The following is a 21,677-nucleotide window of genomic DNA, read 5'->3' on the forward strand; positions in this document are numbered from 1 at the left end:
ACACAGGTTTAGGAGATTCTATACATTTTCTATGAGAATTTTCATCAGCTAACGTCACTTTTTGTGAGTTTTGAAGCATTTTATGTAATAAATAAATCACACAGCATATAAAAAGCTTCATCATTCATAAAGGTCATGTTAACTGACTAATTTGATAGAACAGAATGTATAAGATCTCCTAAGCCTTTGTTAACCTCAGAACTTATTTTCTGCATTCATCCCAAAAGCCATTTTTCCCCCATTTAATTTTCCCCATAGAGATGGCTGATCGAACCAGAGGCAACTCATTTCTGTTTTTTAGGACTGGCAAGCTCTATAGTGTGAGCTGAAGAATTTGTAGAAGATAAATTAGATCTAGAGAACCAGTACTGTGAGGATAAAAATGTGTGCTATCCCTGCCCTTCCCCAATATAGATGGCAATATATGGCTGCATTTAAACAGGTAGCCCAATTCTGATATTTTTCCCACCAATTGGTCTCTGGACCAATCACATCAGATCTTTTTCAGAGCCCAATCAGAATTGGGCTACCTGTGTAAACACAGCCTAAGAAAAGGCCCCGTAGAATATAAACCATTAACCTGATATATTTTAGAATGCAGTAATTGATTTGGATCAAATTTCATTTACTTGCTTTCTATAAAATTAGTCATATGTCAAAGCAATATCTTAAACAAATATAATAAATCCATGCCTCTCTCCTCCACATATCAACCTGAGAAGGAAAAGAATGCATCAATAGGTTAAGAATGTCATGTTATAAACCACCTAAATATATTTTGTTGGGCTGCTGACATTCAACGCGGAAGACAAGCCAAAGAGAATGCAAGTGATACAGCCTCTTGCTTACATTTTCTAATTGAATAATACACGTCTAGCCTATAATCATAAGAATTCACTGAATAGTCTTTGATTACTACGTAATAACACTAATGAAGTCTAATGAGGAGAAAATGAAATGATGGAGGTCTTTACAATTAGGATAATGTTTACATCACCCCATACATATACCTATTACCCCCAGACTTGTAGCTATTACCCTTATCAACAGCCCAGAAAGTCAATCAGCATTCAGAGTTAATGTGCTTGTATACCAGACAGTCTCTCTTCCCCCTATCACACTCATGGCATCCATTTCCGATGTGTCTTCTTGATATGTTGCTAATGACATCACATCTATGGACATATTACCAGGGGTGTGATCTGATGCCATCATTAATAGCTTGGCAGTAGTGTTTTTGTAAATTATTATCATCATGACCATCATTTGTGCGACTGCCTGTGTATATCATGCTCCCCACCACCAACCCCATAAGATCCCCACTCCAGCCCGGCTCTTTGCCTCCTCACTCTCCTCGCTCTTTGTAGTCATTGCTGTCTCCTTTAGGGAGAGTGTTATAAACACATTATGGATGGATACATTAGTGACTGATGCAGAAGCACCGGGCTCGCCTGCCTTGTTTTGGGTACGAGAGAGAGCTGCATCATTAGAAAATGTTCCACTTGGCGGGGAAGAGCGTATTAACAGCACTCGCAATGAAATGAGGTTGAGATAGATGGTTAAAGTTATAGAAGAACTATTAGGTTGAAATATGAACCTCTCAATTGTCATAATGAAGCAAGGGGACATTTGCATGGCGATCAGTGCATTATAGGGAAGACAATTGGAATCCGTAACGACAGACACAATACATTATAGGGCCTAGGCTAGGCCATGAGTTTAGGGCTTAGGGGTTTATAGGGGGGAGAAAGTAATCATGCCTTCACAGAATTGTACAGAGCTTCCATCAACCAACAGTTCAAAGGGTCTATAAATGCATTTTTGTTTTCCCTAATATTTCTAGCAACAAAGTGATGCGATGGAGACTGAGGTTGGTTGGACTGGCATCCGACATGTCTTGGTGTAGGCTAAGCACTTCTTTGAGGACCTTGATTGGCATCAAATGTGGGTATGAGTCATAGGCCTGCCTTTGCTGCCTTCGCCAGGCGTTTGTGGCCCATAATGGCCTCTCAAAGAAGAGCTTACACAGAGGCATACTGAGTGTGTCATATAGCGCTCCAAATGCCTTATAGGCCAAGGCTCAAATGACACATTAGGAGTTCTATGAGGAAGTAAAAGTGCACAGGGGAAGTGTCAGCTTGTTAAGGGGGCCCCATTAGCCCCTCGTCTCCCGCCCTGTTTCCATGGTGACCCCTTATGACTAAAATAGGTCTTTAGATGAGTGATCTGACTGCACCATCACAGGCTACAGTTTCACAATGAAGGTAGTCCCTGCCCGCAAACTTCTGCAATCCACTGGCCCCTAAACATAATGACGGATTCTGATTCTGAAGTACTGCGTACTTGCCATTATGAATGTAGCTTACTGCCTGAAGGGAGGGCTATAGCTAATTTCATTCCATCCACTTTATAAATGCATGATTCCATAGTTAGTAGTACTCAAAACTGCATTAAGATCCTGGTAATCAGAGGGAACTAATTCCTTAATTGCATTAATGAAGAATAAATGAAGAGCTACAGACTCATTAGCTCATTAGCTGTTTTCAATGTCCAGTGGCTAACTGTCGTTTGAGGAGGTTGACCACAATGCAGAAACCCCATACAGACAGACAGCTGCTGGTAAATGGAGAATGAGGAAGTAAAAATATTTAGAATGTCCACAGATATGTGTTTCTGTCGTCCCCGCTTCAGTAAAAAATAAAAAATAGGGAGAAAAAAATAAAAGAAAGCACACCATTTGAGAAATGAATTTATCGAAGTCACTGTCTTTTTCCCCATTAGTAAGTGTTTAGTTCAGCGTTTTAAATAATTGCGTTACCAGGAATGATATTTAAAATACATTTGGGAGTCAATGAGGCGGGAAAGTGCCTACATGTTTTGCTGATGACACCCGGGCCATTTGGAAGACATCAAAGTAGAGAGGAGGTAGCCCAGATGCATATTATAAACTCATTATGGGTATCATTTAAAAGGATGTGCTCTACTCCAGCAGCAGAAAACAATATTTCCAGTCTCTCTCTAGTAATGTGTGTTTGCAAAGTCCAGAATATCAGAATAGTTTTTAAGATGTAGATAAGAGGCGAATGTGAGTCGATGTTTTCTGATGGAAAAGAGAAGAAGGCACTCCAATATATGATCGGAAGTTCTTGCACGGGTACTAGCGCAATTCAGATGAGCAGAAACGTCTTTTTGTCTCTAAGAACACGCAAGCAGGAAGCTATTGTAGACAGCACAATAATCCACTCTAGGCTTTGTACAGACATATGATAAACAGATTAACAAACAAACTAAAGAGAGTGCATCATAAACACCCCAGGCTGTGGGTTAATGCTGCCAGAACAATTCAATGATCATTTCAAATTTACTGTGGTAGTTGTATAGGATCTTGAGATTTTCACTCATATAAAAGGCACCACTCATATAAACAAATCTTTAGTATCAAAAACCTCAAGGCACAGTAAGTAGCCCTACATGTGGATATGATGGGCACAGTGTTCAAGCCTAGGAAAATGTAGGTCTTATCCTTCAAAAGAAATGTGTTTCATATCAAATCAAAAATCAAATCAAACTTTATTTGTCACATGCGCTGAATACAACAGGTGTAGCGTAGACCTTACAGTGAAATGCTTACTTACAAGCCCTTAACCAACAATGCAGTTTTAAGAAAATAAGTGGTAAGAAAGTATTTACTAAAATAAACTAAAGTAAAAAATAAAATGTAAATAATAATAAAATGTAAAAAATAACAGTAGCGAGGCTATTTAAAGGGGGTACCGGTACAGAGTCAATGTGTGGGGGCACAGGTTAGTCGAAGTCATAGAGGTAATATGTACATGTAGGTAGAGGTAAAGTGACTATGCATGGATAATAAACAGAGAGTAACAGTAGCGTAAAAATGGGTGGTGTCAATGTAAATAGTCTGGGTAGCCATTTGATTAGCTGTTCCATTGAGTAGTACTGAGACTTTGAGGGACTTAATTGTGTGCCGCCCCTCCACCATCAAAACACTACTACCCGTGGGGTTGAGTGAACCAGCGGTGTCCAGGCCACTCGTTCAGCCTAATGTTCTTTAATGTAGAAGCCATGTGGCTACAGGGTGTTCATGGCCATTAAGGCCCAAGCAAAAATATACTGGGCTTAAAGACTCATTTTAACAAACCTTACACTAACTATGCCAGTTAGTGCTTTTATCTTGTAATTTTACTTTGGGGAGGATGGATATGTTTCAATTTGTATATTTTATTTTACCTTTATTTTGACAAGGAGTCTGAAGGTCTCTTTTGCAAGGCAGTCCTGCATACACACAATTTACAAAATACAATATATAAAAAATATATACAAAATTACACACTCAAGATAAACAATCACATTCCTCAGCAAAGAGGTCCCCAATCAAAATGTTTAAATCAAATCAAATCAAATTTATATAGCCCTTCGTACATCAGCTGATATCTCAAAGTGCTGTACAGAAACTGACGGAGAGGCACCTGCACATTGTAGGGAACTCTGTTGCAAGATTGCTCCATACATTGGGTGCAAAGAAACTAAAAGCTGATTTACCTAACTCTGAGGAGACTGAAGGGATTTCCAGAGTTAGCCATGACCGGGTATGGTAACTCGTACGTCTAAAAGTTATTATTTATGTCAGGCACAGCGGGAGTTTTTGTAAGAGAGTGTTATAAATGAAAAATGAGCAATGAATCAACCTACGTGACATCAAAGAGGGCCAGCCTGGTAAAGAATGCAGTGATGTGTACTGAACCTGTAGCCCATAATAAAACGAAGTGCACTATCGTAAACTGCATCTAATGGCTTTAAAGAAGTGGTGCCATAGTGTAGGACCGGTAGGTACCATCGATTGAATGATCGACTTTCTAGCATTAAGCGAGAGGCAGGAAGCAGGAATTTCCATGCAAGAAGCCCCTTTTTGTGCTTCTTCAGTATAGCTAACAGTATAGTTTTAAAAGACATGGTCTTCTATCCCGATGCACAGATATTTGTAAGAAGGGACACGATCAATGTGGGCAACATCCAAAGTACATATGCTGAAGTCATTTTTATACACTCTAGAAAACAACATACACTGAGTGTACAAAACATTATGCTCTTTCCATGACATAGACTGACCAGGTGAAAGCTATGATCCGCAACTGCAGGGCTCTCCAAAGGGTGGTACGGTCAGCCCAACGCATCACCAGGAATACACTGCCTGCCCTCCAGGACATCTGCAGCACCCAGTGTCACGGGAAGGCCAAGAAGATCATCAAGGACCTCAGCCACCCGAGCCATGGCCTGTTCACCCCTCTATCATCCAGAGGGTGAGATCAGTACAAGCGCATCAAAACTTGGCCCGAAAGACTGAAAAACAGCTTCTATTTCAAGTCCATCAGACTGTTAAATAGCCATCACTACCCGACCTCCACCCAGTACCCTCCCTGAACTTAGTCACTGTCACTAGCTGGCTACCACCCGGTTACTCAACCCTGTACCTTAGAGGCTGCTGCCCTATGTACATAGACATGGAATAACTGGTCACTTTAATAATGTTTACATATTGCTTTACCCATTTCATATATCCGTATTCTAGTCACGGCCATCCTATCCAACTATTGCTGTACATATACTATTCTTATCAGGACTCAGGGTAAGACCCAGATGCAGACTGTCGAAGTAACAATGTTTATTGTTGAGATCAGAAATCCAGGAGGACGAGGAAATGATAGGAGCTGACAGGAACATTGCTGGTTAGCTTGAACAAACAAGACGAACTGGCAACAAACAGACAGAGAACACAGGTATAAAAACACAGGGGATAATTGGGAAAGAAGGGAGACACTGGGGGGGGTTATAACAAAATCAGGGGGCATGCAAACCACAGGTCAAGAGCAGGCAGAGGTGAGTAATCCAGATCAGAGTCTGAAAGATACAGAACGGCAGGCAGGGTCAGGATCAGGGCAGGCTGAGGTCAGTAAATCCAGGGAGGTGTGACAAGGTGCAGAACGGCAGGCAAGCTCAGCATCAGGGCAGGCAGAATGGTCAAAACTGGGAAAACAGGAACTAGAGAAAGACTGGAGCAAGAGAAAACCGTTGGTAGGCTTGACGAAACAAAATGAACTGGCAACAGACAAACAGAGAATACAGGTGTAAATACACTGGGGATAATGGGGAAGATGGGTGACGCCTGGAGGGGGGTGGAGACAATCACAATGACAGGTGAAACAGATCAGGGTGTGACAGAATGACTAGGCCTGTCCAATCGTTTGACTGGTAATGTATATACAGTTGTATTCGGAAATTTACATACACCTTCGCCAAGTACATTTAAACTCAGTTTTTCACAATTCCTGACATTTAACTTCTCTGGGATATGTGGGATGCTAGCGTCCCACCTGTCCAACAGCTGGTGAAATTGCAGGGCGCCAAATTCAAAACAACAGAAATCTCATAATTACAATTCCTCAAACATACAAGTATTATACACCATTTTAAAGATAAACTTCTCGTTAATCCAGCCACAGTGTCTGATTTCAAAAAGGCTTTACAGCGAAAGCACACCTTGCGATTATGTTAGGTCAGCACCTAGCCACAGAAAAACATACAGACATTTTGCAAAGGAGAGGTGTCTCAAAAGACAGAAATAGTGTTAGAATGAATCACTAACCTTTGATGATCTTCACCGGATGGCACTCCCAGGACTCCATGTTAGACAATAAATGTGTGTTTTGTTCGATAAAGTTCATCTTTACGTCCAATAACCTCATTTGAAATTGGTGCGTTATGTTCAGAAACGCATTGTCTCAAAAAAACATCAGGTGAAAGTGCAGAGAGCCACATTACAGAAATACTCATCATTAACATTGATGAAAGATACAAGTGTTAAACACACAATTAACGATAAACTTCTCCTTAATGCAACCGCTGTGTCAGATTTCAAAAAAGTGTTACGGTAAAAGCACACCATGCAATTATGTTAGGTCAGCGCCTAGCCACAGAAAAACATACAGCCATTTTTCAACCTATGAGATGTGTAACAAAACTCAGAAATAGTGTTATAAATATTCACTTACCTTTGATGATCTTCATCGGAATGCACTTCCAGGAATCCCAGTTCCACAATAAATGTTTGTTTTGTTCGATAAAGTCCATCATTTATGTCCAAATACCTCCTTTTTGTTTGCGCGTTTAGTTCACAAATCCAAATTCACAAGGCGCAGGCACTTAGTTCAGACGAGAAGTCAAAACAGTGCCAATACAGTTCGTAGAAACATGTCAAACAATGTATATAATCAATCTTTAGGATGTTTTTATCATAAATCTTCAATAATATTCCAACCAGACAATTCCTTTATCTTTAGAAATTAAAAGGAACGCAGCTTGCTATCACAGCCGCTCGCTCACGTGACTTAGCTCATGGCATTCTGCCAGGACCCTTAGTCAATCAGCTCTTATTCGCTCCCCCTTCATAGTAGAAGCCTGAAACAAGGTTGTATAGACTGCTGACATCTAGTGGAAGACTTAGGAAATGCAATATGACCCCATAGCCACTGTATATTGGATAGGCAAAGACTTGAAAACCTACAAACCTCAGATTTCCCACTTCTTGGTTGGATTCTTTCTCAGGTTTTTGCCTGCCATATGAGTTATGTTATACTCATATCATTCAAACAGTTTTAGAAACTTCATAGTGTTTTCTATCCAAATCTACTAAGTATATGCATATTCTAGCTGTTGGGCCTGAGTAGCAGAGAGTTTACTCTGGGCACCTTATTCATCCAAGCTACTCAATACTGCTCCCCAGTCGCAAAGAAGTAAAAATTCCCTGTCTTAGGTCATTTATTTATTTCATCACTTTCCCAGTGGGTCAGAAGTTTACATACACTCAATTAGTATTTGGTAGCATTGCCTTTAAATTGTTTAACTTGGGTCAAACGTTTCGGGTAGCCTTCCATAAGCTTCCCACAATAAGCTGGGTGAGTTTTGGCCCATTCCTCCTGACAGAGCTGGTGTAACTGAGTCAGGTTTGTAGGCCTCCTTGTTCGCACAAGCTTTTTCAGTTCTGCCCACAATTTTTTTATGGGATTGAGGTCAGAGCTTTGTGATGGCCACTCCAATACCTTGACTTTGTTGTCCTTTGTTGCCATTTTGACACAACTTTGGAAGTATGCTTGGAGTCATTGTCCATTTGGAAGACCCATTTGCGACCAAGCTTTAACTTCATGACTGATGTCTTGAGATGTTGCTTTAATATATCCACATATTTTTCCCTTCCTCATGATGCCATCTGTTTTGTGAAGTGCACCAGTCCCTCCTGCAGCAAAGCATCCCCACAACATGACGCTGTCACCCCCGTACTTCACGGTTGGGATGGTGTTCTTCGGCTTACAAGCCTCCCCCTTTTTTCTCCAAACATAACGATGGTCATTATGTTCAAACAGTTCTATTTTTGTTTCATTACACCAGAGGATATTTCTCCAAAAGTACAATCTTTGTCCCCATGTGCAGTTGCAAACCATAGTCTGTCTTTTTTTTATGGTGGTTTTGGAGCAGTGGCTTCTTCCCTCCTGAGCGGCCTTTCAGGTTATGTCGATATAGGACTCGTTTACCTGTGGATATAGATACTTTTGTACCTGTTTCCTCCAGCATCTTGACAAGGTCCTTTGCTGTTGTTCCTGGGATTGATTTGCACTTTTTGCACCAAAGTACGTTAATCTCTAGGAGACAGAACGCGTCTACTTCCTGAGCGGTGTAATGGCTGCGTGGTCCCATGGTGTTTATATTTGCGTACTATTGTTTGTACAGATGAACGTGGTACCTTCAGGCGTTTGTAAATTGCTCCCAAGGATGAACCAGACTTGTGGAGGTCTGCAATCTTTTTTCTGCGGTCTTGGCTGATTTCTTTTGATTTTCCCATGATGTCAAGAAAAGAGATAATAAGTTTGAAGGTAGGCCTTGAAATACATCCACAGGTGCATTTTCTGGAATTTTCCAAGCTGTTTAAAGGCACAGTCAACTGTGTATGTTAACTTCTGACCCACTGGAATTGTGATACAGTGAATTATAAGTGAAATAATCTGTCTGTAAACAATTGTTGGTAAAATGACTTGTGTCATGTACAAAGTAGATGTCCTAAAAGACTTGCAAAAACCATCATTTGTTAACAAGAAATGTGTGGAGTGGTTGAAAAACGAGTTTTAATGACTCCAACGTAAGTAAACTTTCGACTTCAACTGTATCTTTATTTAACGAGGCAAGTCAGTTAAGAACAAATTCTTATTTACAAGGAGATCCTACGGCAGCCAAATCCTAACCCGGATGATGCTGGGCCAATTGTGCACCACACTATCACAACCGGCCAGTCACGGCCGGTTGTGATACGGCCTGGAATTGAACCAGGGTCTGTAGTCACTCCTCCAGCACGGAGATGCAAGTGCCTTAGACCGCTGTGCCACTCAGGAGTCTGAGTATGACTTCAAAAAGAATTCAGACACCTTCACTTTTTCCACATTTTGTTAGGTTACAGCCTTATTCTAAAATATATATTTTTTAAATGTCTCATCAATCTACACACAATGCCCCATAATAACAAACCTAAAACAGTATTCAGACTGTTTACTCAGTACTTTGTTGAAGGACCTTTGGCAGCGATTACAGCCTCACGTCGTCTTGAGTATAACGCTACAAGCTTGGCAGACCTGTATTTGGGGAATTTCTCCCATTTTTCTCTGCAGATCCTCTCAAGCTCTGTCAGATTGGATGGGGAGCATCACTGCACAGCTATTTTAAGGTCTCTCCAGAGATGTTCGATTGGGTTCAAGTCTGGGCTGGGCCACTCAAGGACATTCAGAGACTTGTCCCGAAGCCAACACTGCATTGTCTTGGCTATGTGCTTTAGGGTCATTGTCCTGTTGTAAGGTGAAGCTTCTCCCCAGTCTGAGGTTCTGTGCACTCTGGAGCAGGTTTTCATCTAGCATCTCTTTGTGCTCCGTTCATCTTTGCCTCGATCCTGAATCGTCTCCCAGTCCTTGTCGCTGAAAAACATCCCCACCACCATGCTTCACCGAAGGGATGGTGCCAGGTTTCTTCCAGACGTGACTCTTGGCATTCAGGCTAAAGAGGTTCATCTTGGTTTCATCAGACAAGAGAACCTTGTTTCTCATGGTCCGAGGGTCTTTAGGTTGCCTAGCGGGCTGTCATGTGCCTTTTACTGAGGAATGGATGACGCTAGGCCAATTGTGCGTCGCCCCACGGACCTCCCTGTCGAGGCCGGCTGCGACAGAGCCTGGGCGCGAACCCAGAGTCTCTGGTGGCACAGCTAGCGCTGCTATGCAGTGCCCTAGACCACTGCACCTCCCCGGAGGCCCGTATTTCTGTTTTTTAATGTATTTTTTTCAAAAGAATTATAAAAAACTGTTTTATCTTTGTCGTTATGGGGTATTGTGTGTAGATTGCAAAGGGAATGTTTAAATTTAATCCATTTTAGATTAAGGCTATAACGTAACAAAATGTGGAAAAAGTCAAGGGGTCTGAATACTTTCTGAAGACACTGTATATATATTTATTTATTTAAACTACGGATTCCGACATTCCTCATCCTAATATTTCTATATATTTTTTTATATTTGTGCGTATTGTTAGATATTAGTGCACTGTTGGAGCTAGGAATACAATAATTTTGCTACACCCATAATATCATCTGCTAAACTTGTGTATGCGACCAATAAAATGTGATTGGATTTGTATCCCTTATTGATGTCACTTGTTAAATCAGTGTAGATGAGAGAGAGGAGAGAGTAAAAGTAGGATTTTTAAGCCTTGAGACAATTGAGACATTGTTTACCATTCAGAGGGGGAATGGGCAGGACAAAAGATTTAAGTGCCTTTGGACAGGGTATGGTAGTAGGTGACAGGTGCACCAGTTTGTGTCAAGTGTCAAGTTTTCAATGCTCAACAGTTTCCTCTGTGTATCAAGAATGGGGAGGGGGGACTCAGCATTAGTGTTTTTACTATTTTGTACACTCAGTGTATACTTAGTTTTACTGACATTCATTACTAGTTTAAGGTCAATAAAGGTTTTCTGTTAAACAATGAAGACAGAATGTAGATCAGATAGAGCCTGGACAACAGAAGGGGCAACAGAATACACAACAGTATCGCCCACATACAAGTGAAGGTTACAATTGTTTTCAGAGAAACCAATATTGTTTAGATAGACAGTAAAAAGTACAGGACCCAAAATCGACCCTTGTGGAACTCCTGTCATAATTTCAAGGAAACCTGACTTAACACCATTAGAAAATACACATTGTCCTGTCTGTCATTTAGTATCATTGCCGAATGCTGTGGTAGCCATGCTGGTTAAGTGTGCCTTGAATTCTAAATAAATCACTGACAGTGTCACCAGCAAAGCACCATGAAACCATCACACCTCCTTCTCCATGCTTCGCGGTGGGAACCACACATGCAGAGATCATCCGTTCACCTACTCTGCACCTCACACCTCACTGTGTCCAAACTTTTGACTGGTACTGTATGTCTGTTGCATGTCAGTTGCAAATACATGTTACTTTTGTCATTAGAATATATAGCAAATGATTAAAATGATCTGTTTGTCAGTGCAATGGATAGTTTACTCTACAATGAACCAGATGACCCTGCTTGTTTCTACCGGTTTGATTTCACCAGACCCAGTGAGAAGGAAGGTACTTGACCTTCATGCGAGTTACACTCACCCTATATGTTATTGTGGTGTGTGGAATTATCCCAGTCACTGTCAAATCACAGAGCAGTTTTCCCCTGAAAAAGGAGAACCAGACAATTTTACTTTCTCTAAAATCATATGTGATATTGTGGCTGAAATCATGGATGTTTCCAATAACATACTGAGGCAATTTCTGGTTTGTTTGGAGACAGTCTTATGACACATCGAAATACAGGGGCAACAGGCTTGACACTTTGGCTATAGATTACAAGGGGAGGCAAAGTTGCCATGTGAGTGATGGTAAAAATAGCCCTTCTGCTCATGCTGCAGGGAGGTTCTCATATTAGATATCCAAACAACGCCACTGAATGGCTGGGAGGCAGAGAGTAGGCACGAGACAGACACACAGAGACAAAGAGAGAGACATAGAAATACTGAAAGAGTCCGTCAGAAAAAGAGACAGAAACATAGAAAGGGGGACAGAGACAGGGTGAGAGAGACCCATAGAAAGAACCATTTCAACCAGATCTTTGACTACCCTCACACACTCTGGTTCTCTTATCCTGAGCGAGAAGCCAGCCAGTCAGCCAATCGTCCAACATGTCGGGAGGAGGCAGTTTCGTCTTCACCCCCATGGCCCTGCGCTCCCTCCAGCTGGACGAGGACATGCTGGAGAGAGACAAGTACAAGAAGCAGCTAGCCAGCCACCAGCTCAACGGCTACATGCTGAAGAAAGATGCCAGGGACAGGGTAGGCCCTGCACCTATGAGGACCTGCACCTATGTTAGACCCCCAGCTGTGTGCCATGACCTGGTCATCCAGAACGCAATCTATACTGGGGATGCGGACGCTGTGCAGCGCTTCTTCCCCAGGGGTGTCACGTCGAACCTCATCATCAAACCCCAGGGAGGGGACATGCGCTGGGTGGCCAGGGGGGAAGGTAAGCAACATGGTCTTATTAGAACAAGGGTTTCCCAAAATGTTTTGCTTTGTGACCCACCAATTGAGGTTTCTTTTGAGTCGAGGCCCACCACAAGGAGAAGCGGTGATGAAAACATTCGCAGAACAAAGAATAAGTCAAACGTAAATGAATAATACCGTCTTCCTCAAAACATTCGATTTGAGTATGGCTTCTTGTGACCAGTTTTAGGAAATGGACGGTATAATTCTGAAATGATTTGTGACACATTTTTTCTGGATCAAAAAGAGGGCTTATAAGGGGTGGGCGTGACAGGTGACGTGGCAACGGGCACGGTCGGGAGTCTGCGTGGTAGTCTGCGTGGTAGTCTGCGCGGCTGAATTGACACCCTCAACCCACAGTTTGGAAACCACTGTATTAGAATATGTAAAAAAATAATAATAATAATTACATTTAACGATTGTAGTTATATGTCACATACGGTGACAGATGACTTATATGTCACTATTATGACATATGTCTGAGGTAATTGCAGAGATTAATGTATATAATCAGTGGTAATGGAACTGGCATCATGATGATAATTACTTGCTTGTCTCCAAGCTCTAGACTTGCGACAGTGATTGTTGATGAGGGGTTTTCCTTGTCTTTATTGAAATTAATACAAAACCCTTTTGTGTGTAAAAAAAAAAAAAGGACCAATTTCAGAAAGAAGGGAATCTGTTTAATAAGCTTAATTAGATAATTACATTGGAGTCTGAACATTGTACCAATGCCAAATGGTATTTATTTTCCTGATAGACACTTTCAAAAGCCCATAAGCCAACCATCATACCTTGGGATATATCTCTTGCCCTGTTTTAAATGCTTGTAATCCTGCGATCATTAACAACCATGGCAGTATCAAAATATTATTTATATACATTATTTATAGATACAGTCCACCACTTACTTCAGAAACATTCCAGCAGGAAGCCAACGTATTAGTCATGTGCTTGATTTTCCATCCACACACCTGTCCAATGTTATTCTCTTGTGGCTAGGTGGTCAGTCACAAACATAGCAACTGTGTGTTCTTGTCTGTAAGCAGTTCCATTGTCCAGTCTAAGGGGTTTGGTAGCATGAAAATGATTGAGCATGAGTGAGCTTGTTACATGTGACACAGAAGTCATTTGGCTGCTGCATCACCCGGGCAGTGGCTGCAGGGTTTTATGGGCCATCCAAAATATCACATAACACCATTGCCGTCGGGCCTCCCCGAAATAGCCCCCTGTGGACAAACAAGCTTCAGAACAGCATAACATTTACCTCAGGAGAGAGAAACCACCATTACTGCTACAAAGAAGAAGAAAAAACCAAATCGGACCAGTCAGTTGTTACTCTTATTACCACTTGAGCGCAGACTCAACCTTCACTGCATAAATGCCTCCAAAGCGCTACCGCAATGATGTGATCGCTACGGCACAGGCCACAGGTTATGTTCTTCAATTCTGGAACTGTCTTTTGGTGGGGGATGACCTGACCCTTATTAGCATCATGGACGAACCTGAGTGTGAAGACCTCATCGATGCCATCTATGACACCAGCAACATTGAGGAGTGGAAGAACTTCAGGCACCACTATAGAACCCTGAGTACGTCAATGCCTTTGTTTGAAATAACCTGTTCACAGGGGGTTCATTAGCCACCAAAAAGGAACAAAACAGCAAGGGACTATCTGGACTTGTCCAATAACAAATGCTTGTTTTCCTTTCCATTGCAAGACGTTTTAAAACGTTTTTAGTTGCATGCCTTAAGGACACGACCCTGTTCTTCTTCTCCAGGACTGTGGTCTCTGACCTATGAGCAGCAGCTGACAACCCCACTCCACATTACAGCCGGCCGGGGGTTTGTTGACTGCCTGAGGCACCTGCTGCAGCGCGGGGCCAGCGTAGACCTGGCCCCTGGGGGCAGCACTGCCCTCCATGAGGCCTGCCAGAATGGCCAGCCCCAGTGTGTAAAATTGCTGCTGTCCCATGGTGCCAACTCCAACGCTGTCAGTGAAGATGGGCTCATGCCCTTGCACGTGTGCACCAGTCCTGAGTCCCTAGTGTAAGTACTGTACCAACCAATTGTATTGCTCTAAGACATGGCTGGGTTAGGGTTAGGATTGTGGTTAAGGGTTAGGGTTTAACCGGGATGTGAACATGAAGCTAGGGTTAGGGTTGTGGTTCAGGCTATGGTTAGGGTTGAATCCGGCATATGGACATGAAAATAGGTTTAGGGTTAGGGTTGTGGTTGAGGCTTGGGTTGAACCAGGATGTGGACATGAAGCTCGGGTTAGGGTGATGGCCAGGGTAAAGGTTGAACCGGGATGTGGACATGAAGCTCGGGTTAGGGTGATGGCCAGGGTAAAGGTTGAACCGGGATGTGGACATGAAGCTCGGGTTAGGGCCAGGGTAAAGGTTGAACCGGGATGTGGACATGAAGCTCGGGTTAGGGCCAGGGTAAAGGTTGAACCGGGATGTGGACATGAAGCTAGGGTTAGGGTAATTTATTTTATTTTACCAGGTAAGTTGACTGAGAACACATTTTCATTTGCAGCAATGACCTGGGGAATAGTTACAGGGGAGAGGAGGGGGATAAATGAGCCAATTGTAAACTGGGGATTATTAGGTGACCATGATGGTTTGAGGGCCAGATTGGGAATTTAGCCAGGACACCGGGGTTAACACCCCTACTCTTACAATAAGTGCCACGGGATCTTTAATGACCTCAGAGAGTCAGGACACCCGTTTAACGTCCCATTTGAAATACAGCACCCTACACAGGGCAATGGCCCCAATCACTGCCCTGGGGCATTGGGATATTTTTTTTTTAGACCAGAGGTAAGAGTGTCTCCTACTGGCCCTCCAACACCACTTCCAGCAGCATCTGGTCTCCCATCCCCTGACCAGGACCAACCCCTTAGCTTCAGAAGCAAGCCAGCAGTGGTATGCTGGTATGCTGCTGGTAATGGCCATCGGGATGTGGACAGCTCGGGTTAGGGTGATGGCCAGGGTAAAGGTTGAACCGGGATGTGGGACCAACCCTGAAGCTCGGGTTAGGGTGATGGCCAGGGTAAAGGTTGAACTGGGATGTGGACATGAAGCTCGGGTTAGGGTGATGGCCAGGGTAAAGGTTGCCAGCAGTTGGTGATGGCCAGGGTAAAGGTTGAACCGGGATGTGGACATGAAGCTCGGGTTAGGGCCAGGGTAAAGGTTGAACTGGGGTAATGGCCAGGGTAATGGCCAAGGTTGAACTGGGATGTGGACATGAAGCTCGGGTTAGGGTGATGGCCAGGGTAAAGGTTGAACCGGGATGTGGACATGAAGCTCGGGTTAGGGTGATAGGGATCAAAATGAATATTATTACATTTATTTTCAATTCTATTTCCCATCGACCCTTCTCTGTAACTGGATGTACAGGTGCGCCAAACACCTGCTCCAGTTTGGCGCTGCAATCAATGGGCAGAGCCTCGGCGAGGATAACACGCCGCTACATGTGGCGGCACAGAACGGGCTCCCGGGTCACACGGAGCTGTACCTGCACTACGGCGCCGCCCTGGAGAAGAGGAATGACGATGGTCTCACGCCACTCAACGCCGCTTGCTCACAGCCACAGGAGAAGGGCGATCTGGAACGCTACACCAAGGTGTGCGAGTTACTTAATTAATTGTTGTGTTCTTTGTTTAATGTGGTCGTTTGGGGTTAGTAACATTCAGTACAGCTTGGTTTGGCTCGCCTTGGTTCGGCTCTGGGGTGTGTATAGCCCTTCTGTGTGTCCTGTCCTCCAGGTATGTGAGCTGCTGCTGACGGCGGGAGCTGACGTCAACACAGAGGACCAGGACAAACAGTCCCCGCTCCACATGGCCTGTAAGAACATCAACCCGGGCGTGGTGGATCATCTTCTGGCCCACGGAGCCTGTGTCAACACCATGTGTTACAGTGGAAACGCCCCCATGCAAAACGTCCTCAAGGTGTGTTTTTTTCAAATTTGATTTATTTGACATATAAAAACACAATTCAGCCACACATGTACATACAATGCATTGAACATGATTGAGGATCAATCAGGAAAACTGGTTTCCAACTTCATTTCCATTGTGGTCCTCTGAAGGTGGTGGCCTACAAGGCGGATCACAAGCCAGAGAGGGTAGTTCGCTCTCTGCTCAACCACGGCTCCATCAGGGTGTGGCCTGGAGCACTGCCCGAGGTAAGAGCCAGAAGCGGCCACAACTATAAGCGGAAAAAGCAACTGCTTAGGGCCTTGTAATCTTTTCTTATTAATTATATTAACAGGCACTAGGGAAGGCACTAGGGAAGGAATAGTGTTTTATGTTAGGAGTAGGAGTAAAAAAAAAAAAAAAGATGTGAAGAACCTGGCAATAGATCTTGAACATGTTTTGTATTGTGTAATCTTGCTGTGCATTCAATCAGTCATTCAAGTGTTCATGATTGTGTATACTGTACATTTATGCAGAAATCACCTGCGGTTAAACAGATTGGTTCATGTTTCATAAAAGTGTAATTAAATGAAATCATCACCATTCAATTGTTGTTGATGTAAACAGCCGATGATATAACTGTAACAGGATGTACAGTTGAGAAGGAACAGATGAAGTATGAACACTAAAACAGTTCACTGAATTCTTTCTTTCTCTCCTCAACGTGAAATAATGTTCTCACTGTGAGAAACGACCTCTATTCAATGAACCAGACCTGGGTTCAAATAATATTCGATATCATTTGAAACGCTTGATTGTGCTTGCCTGTTGAAACGATGGAACCAATTCAAAAGTCTCGTGCAAACCTTTCCCACCTGGCACTCAAGGCAGGCTTAAGCAACCGCTTGAAAGTATTTGAAAGATTGCAAAGAGTATTTGATCCCAGGTCTGCTACTATTCACTGAACCCACCACGTGCTCTGGAACAAAATGCCTGACTCCTAATTAGGGAATGTTAATAGGAGATTAATTAGCACTAATTGCATAATTTCCAGTAAACCCCCAGAGGGTAGACCAATCTGTTCATCTCACCAAGTGTTTAATTACTTTAGTTTATTTCTTATATTCTATTGATGAGTCATAAGTCACAACCTCCTAAATCCAACATTTTCATTTTTGTTTCTTAGGAGATCACAAAAATGAGAATTGGTTAAAAATATATAAAAAATGTATGCAGGCAATTGTTCCCTTTGCAATTATACAATTGGGAATATTTAATTTGCACCTGGAAGGGTACGGTTTTAGGCTAGAAAATAGGCTAGAAAAATGATAAGCTATTGTTTATTTCCTTAACATGACCAGGTATCCATAACCATGGCTGTGTTTACAAAGGCAGCCCAATTCTGATCTTTTGTCCACTAATTGGTCCTCTTAACAATCAGATCAGATGTTTTTACATCAGATCTTTTTCAAAGCTTATCTGATTGGTCTAATGGCCAATTAGTGAAAAAATATATATCAGAATTGAACTGCTTGTGCAAACGGAGCCCATCTGGTTTCTAGTTTTAAGCAACGTGGTATTCATGACACATTGATGTATTTTCAGGTGCTAAAGTATTGCTGTGTCTCCCCACGCACCATTGAGGTTCTTCTGAATGCGTACGACCGCCTCAAGGTCACAGATGACTGGGTGGAGGCTGTTTCACCTGAGATGTTTAAGGTACGTTTCTAGAATCATAGTGATTCTACGGTATTCTATGCTGATATAATATGACTCTAACTGTCTGAGTGTTTTGTGTATCTCTCCCTCCAGGAACACAAGGGGTTCTATGAATCCGTCTTCTCCCTGCAGCATACCCCTCGCTCCCTACAGCACCTGGCTCGATGGAAGTTCAGGAACTACCTAGACGGGCGCGTGCACAAGGTGGTGCCACAGCTAGACCTGCCCACCTTCATCAAAAATTTCCTGCTCCTGGAGTTCAGAGACTATGTCCACTGAGTCAGAGATAGAGCCAGGATGTATATAAGCCCTAAACACTAAATATATGGTGATACATGGTATGATATGGTTAGAATGCCCAGCAATATAGAGCTATGTATTGTATGTACACTCAGGACAAACACTAGGAATTCAGTCTGTCTGTGACAATATTAGTTTTTGCAGAGTGACACAGAAGGAGGATCATCATCATAGACCTACAGATGGTGGTACTACAGTAAGTACTACCGCTCCTGGATCCATTATCCTTGAGATTGCAGTGTGAGTAGAGTTCAGTAAATGGATACCGTTATCTACAACAACATATGACAAAACACGTTTTAGACATCATTTGTGTCTCTACAATTGATTGTATTCATTTTATTACTATTTTCGTTGACAATTCAAATGTATTTTGCGTTACAGCAGAACCTTGTTAATCTGAGTCACCACAAGGGGGTGCTGTGGTCTTCAAACGACTAAATGAGACGTACTTTATTGGATGGCTGGCTTCCTTCTGTTTTTTTTTCTATTTTATTTGTTAAAGAAGCGTCACGTGTAACCTTTTTTTATTTATAGTGCTATCAATGGCAGTGAAATGTTCATACGTAAAGTAATCTTACGTTGAAGGAGTACAAGGACATCGTTTACATATTTTGATATTGAGATTTTTTTCCAAAATAATCGGATTTCAGAGAAAAATAGAAGACTATTGTTTGGCTAAGCACCTTGTCATGTAATGTAGGTTGTCCCACCTAGCTATCTTAAAATGAATGCACTAACTGTTAAATCGTTCTGGATAAGAGCGTCTGCTAAATGACAAACAAAAAAATATTACAAAATGTATGATCAATGTCAATATGATTTTACGGATATATAGTAAGTATTAGGTAGAGAATTACTACTACTTTTTAAATTAAATAAATCCTAAATGAACAAATGTATGTGATACATGTTTATTGCTGATAACTCCTTTCCTTTATGTCAGAATATTATTTTAATTAGGCTAAATTATTAGAAGCCTATTTTATATCACTGGCATTAGACTAGTAATTTTGGAAATGATTCAATTAATTTATTATTTATTTATTAAGAGTTCATGAGAACAAATCTGAGAGACGGTTATGCAAAGACTGTGGTTATCTTATATTACAAAAAGTTTCAGTCAAATACAACACGTTAGTGATGGACATAAATCATGAACTCTTGAATAAGCAGTAAGCTTTTGTGTTCAAAATTACCAACAAGGTCGATCGATGTTTTTTAATCTAGCAAATAGTGGGATCGACAACAATTTAATGCATAACAAACAAAAAATAATAAAATAATATTTTTACATTATTTGTGATTGAACTAAATCGCAGAAATGTCGATGTAAAACCACTTAGGTGACTTAAGCGTTTCCAGTTGATAATTATGTGGTGAGGTCCAGTTGTGTGATTGTATGGGATCGAAAGAAGTAGCGTCCTTTTAAATACCAACCACCCGGCTTGGGGAGAATGACCTGCGTGACAGAGGGTGGTGACACGGAGACGAGATGCTGACTTGGGTAATGAACCTGCCACATTGCGGCTCTTGAACTAGCTACGCTTTTCAATGTGCTTAGCGCATGATGAGCTATAAGCCACATCAAAGGAAAGTAAACTTGCAACGAAAAATAATACAATTTTGAAATAAATGATATATTAGCAATATGTTAGAACTTGAATAAACATGACATTAAAGCTCCAAGGAAAGTCCATCACCCAGTTGTTATTGACAATAGCCTGATAATAAATGTAGCTGATCAAATAAACTTTAGATTCCTAACTCATAAAATAAACCAATAATAAATCCAATGGATATAAATGCAGAAAGTATCACATTTCTGAGAGAAATGTGTTATATCTGTCCAATAGGGTATGGGGAGATTCTGATTGTAGACGATACAATCAGAAGTGAGTCCACTCTAAAAAAGAAAGGGAGAGAAGAGCGAGGGAGAGGAAAGCTATCTGGTTTCAATTGATCAAAGGTAGGTGCTGCTGAATGAGTCATTTGCAATTATAAGAATAATTAGCATCCCTTGGCCCTCCATTGCTAATCAGAGTCGGTTGGTGATATGTTTATGTCTTCATGCAATCAGACGGCCAGTTGGAGTGCCAAGCGCGTCCCCAGGACTCAATAGGGGCTAATCATCATCACGGATTGACATTTAAACGGTAAAATTATCTCCGATTAAATCAAACACTTAAAAGAAAAGAGAAAAGTGATTTTTCCTCATTACACATTTTGATTTTAATAGAGACTTACAAGCATATAGAAAATGAGTGGCCAAAACCCTGAAAGCGCGCATTAATGACACGTAATTGTAGCCTAACTATTCCATATTTTATTGGCAATTCGTTTAGGATGCATTCTCAAATTAGGCCTATTTTAAACATGCTAAATGGTTTACATAGACCACTATTTTAATGGTGCAGCCATAGCCTCCAACACTTTAATAGCATATTGCATTTTGAATCGAATAAAGTTTAAATGTCTCCAAATGACACTTTTCAAAACTGCGCAGCCTCGTTCAAAAATTGCCGTTGACCTTACATGAATGTATTTAATCCGAATCTAATTTTGTACAGAATATCTCTCTCCAGGGAATAATTGTTACCGCACTTTTCTACGGCCAAACGCATTGTTTTACCCCGGGAGAATAGAAAAGCTTTTCTCTCTCAAGAGAGGAAAAACATCTGCCTCTCCTCCCTCCCCACTCCGATGCCATCCGTCCCAACATTTCAACAAAAGCACCGTTGTTTTATGTCGTACCTTGAATCCAAAGTAATTACTTATCATCAATCAAAATTAATAATAGCTGATTGGGTTGGTGTGGTCAACGATTATAGAAGGGGAAGGGCTGAAGCAGTCTCTCACACCGCTTCCAGTCAATGTGGACTGGGCAAAGGTGGTGGAGGGCTGGGGAGGGGGGCGACCCGTCTATTCGGTATCCACTGGGAAACTATCGCCTCTCTGGGCAACCAAAAAGTCAGAAGCTGAATAAGGAAATGAAGCGTAATTTGAGGAAGATGGATGAGTCCCCAGGGTAACACCCCTTTCATTCCTCTCAAGCTCTGTCTGTGTGTGTGTGTGTGT

General features: G+C 41.9%; 1 protein-coding gene and 1 long non-coding RNA gene across 3 annotated transcripts; both read left to right on the forward strand.

Annotated features, from left to right (window-relative positions):
- The first annotated feature begins 12,072 nt into the window (after positions 1–12,072).
- On the forward strand, positions 12,073–19,055 carry asb10 (ankyrin repeat and SOCS box containing 10). Of its 2 annotated transcripts, none has more exons than XM_024391360.2 (7): positions 12,073–12,638; positions 14,440–14,707; positions 16,063–16,288; positions 16,431–16,613; positions 16,754–16,849; positions 18,186–18,299; positions 18,393–19,055. In XM_024391360.2, exons 1-7 carry the CDS (start codon positions 12,299–12,301, stop codon positions 18,576–18,578), a joined length of 1,413 nt encoding a protein of 470 aa, XP_024247128.1. In that variant the 5' UTR covers positions 12,073–12,298; the 3' UTR covers positions 18,579–19,055. The 2 variants fall into 2 exon arrangements, with proteins under 2 accessions (XP_024247128.1, XP_024247129.1); XM_024391361.2 differs by lacking the exon at positions 12,073–12,638 and adding an exon at positions 13,887–14,250.
- Positions 15,688–16,051, forward strand: LOC121841215. Its single transcript, XR_006080240.1, has 3 exons — positions 15,688–15,775; positions 15,808–15,855; positions 15,891–16,051. It is a non-coding gene; the product is annotated as an uncharacterized LOC121841215 (long non-coding RNA).
- Positions 19,056–21,677: the final 2,622 nt, after the last annotated feature.

Source organism: Oncorhynchus tshawytscha, linkage group LG28 (assembly GCF_018296145.1).
Source record: "Oncorhynchus tshawytscha isolate Ot180627B linkage group LG28, Otsh_v2.0, whole genome shotgun sequence".
Lineage (NCBI taxonomy): Eukaryota > Metazoa > Chordata > Actinopteri > Salmoniformes > Salmonidae > Oncorhynchus > Oncorhynchus tshawytscha.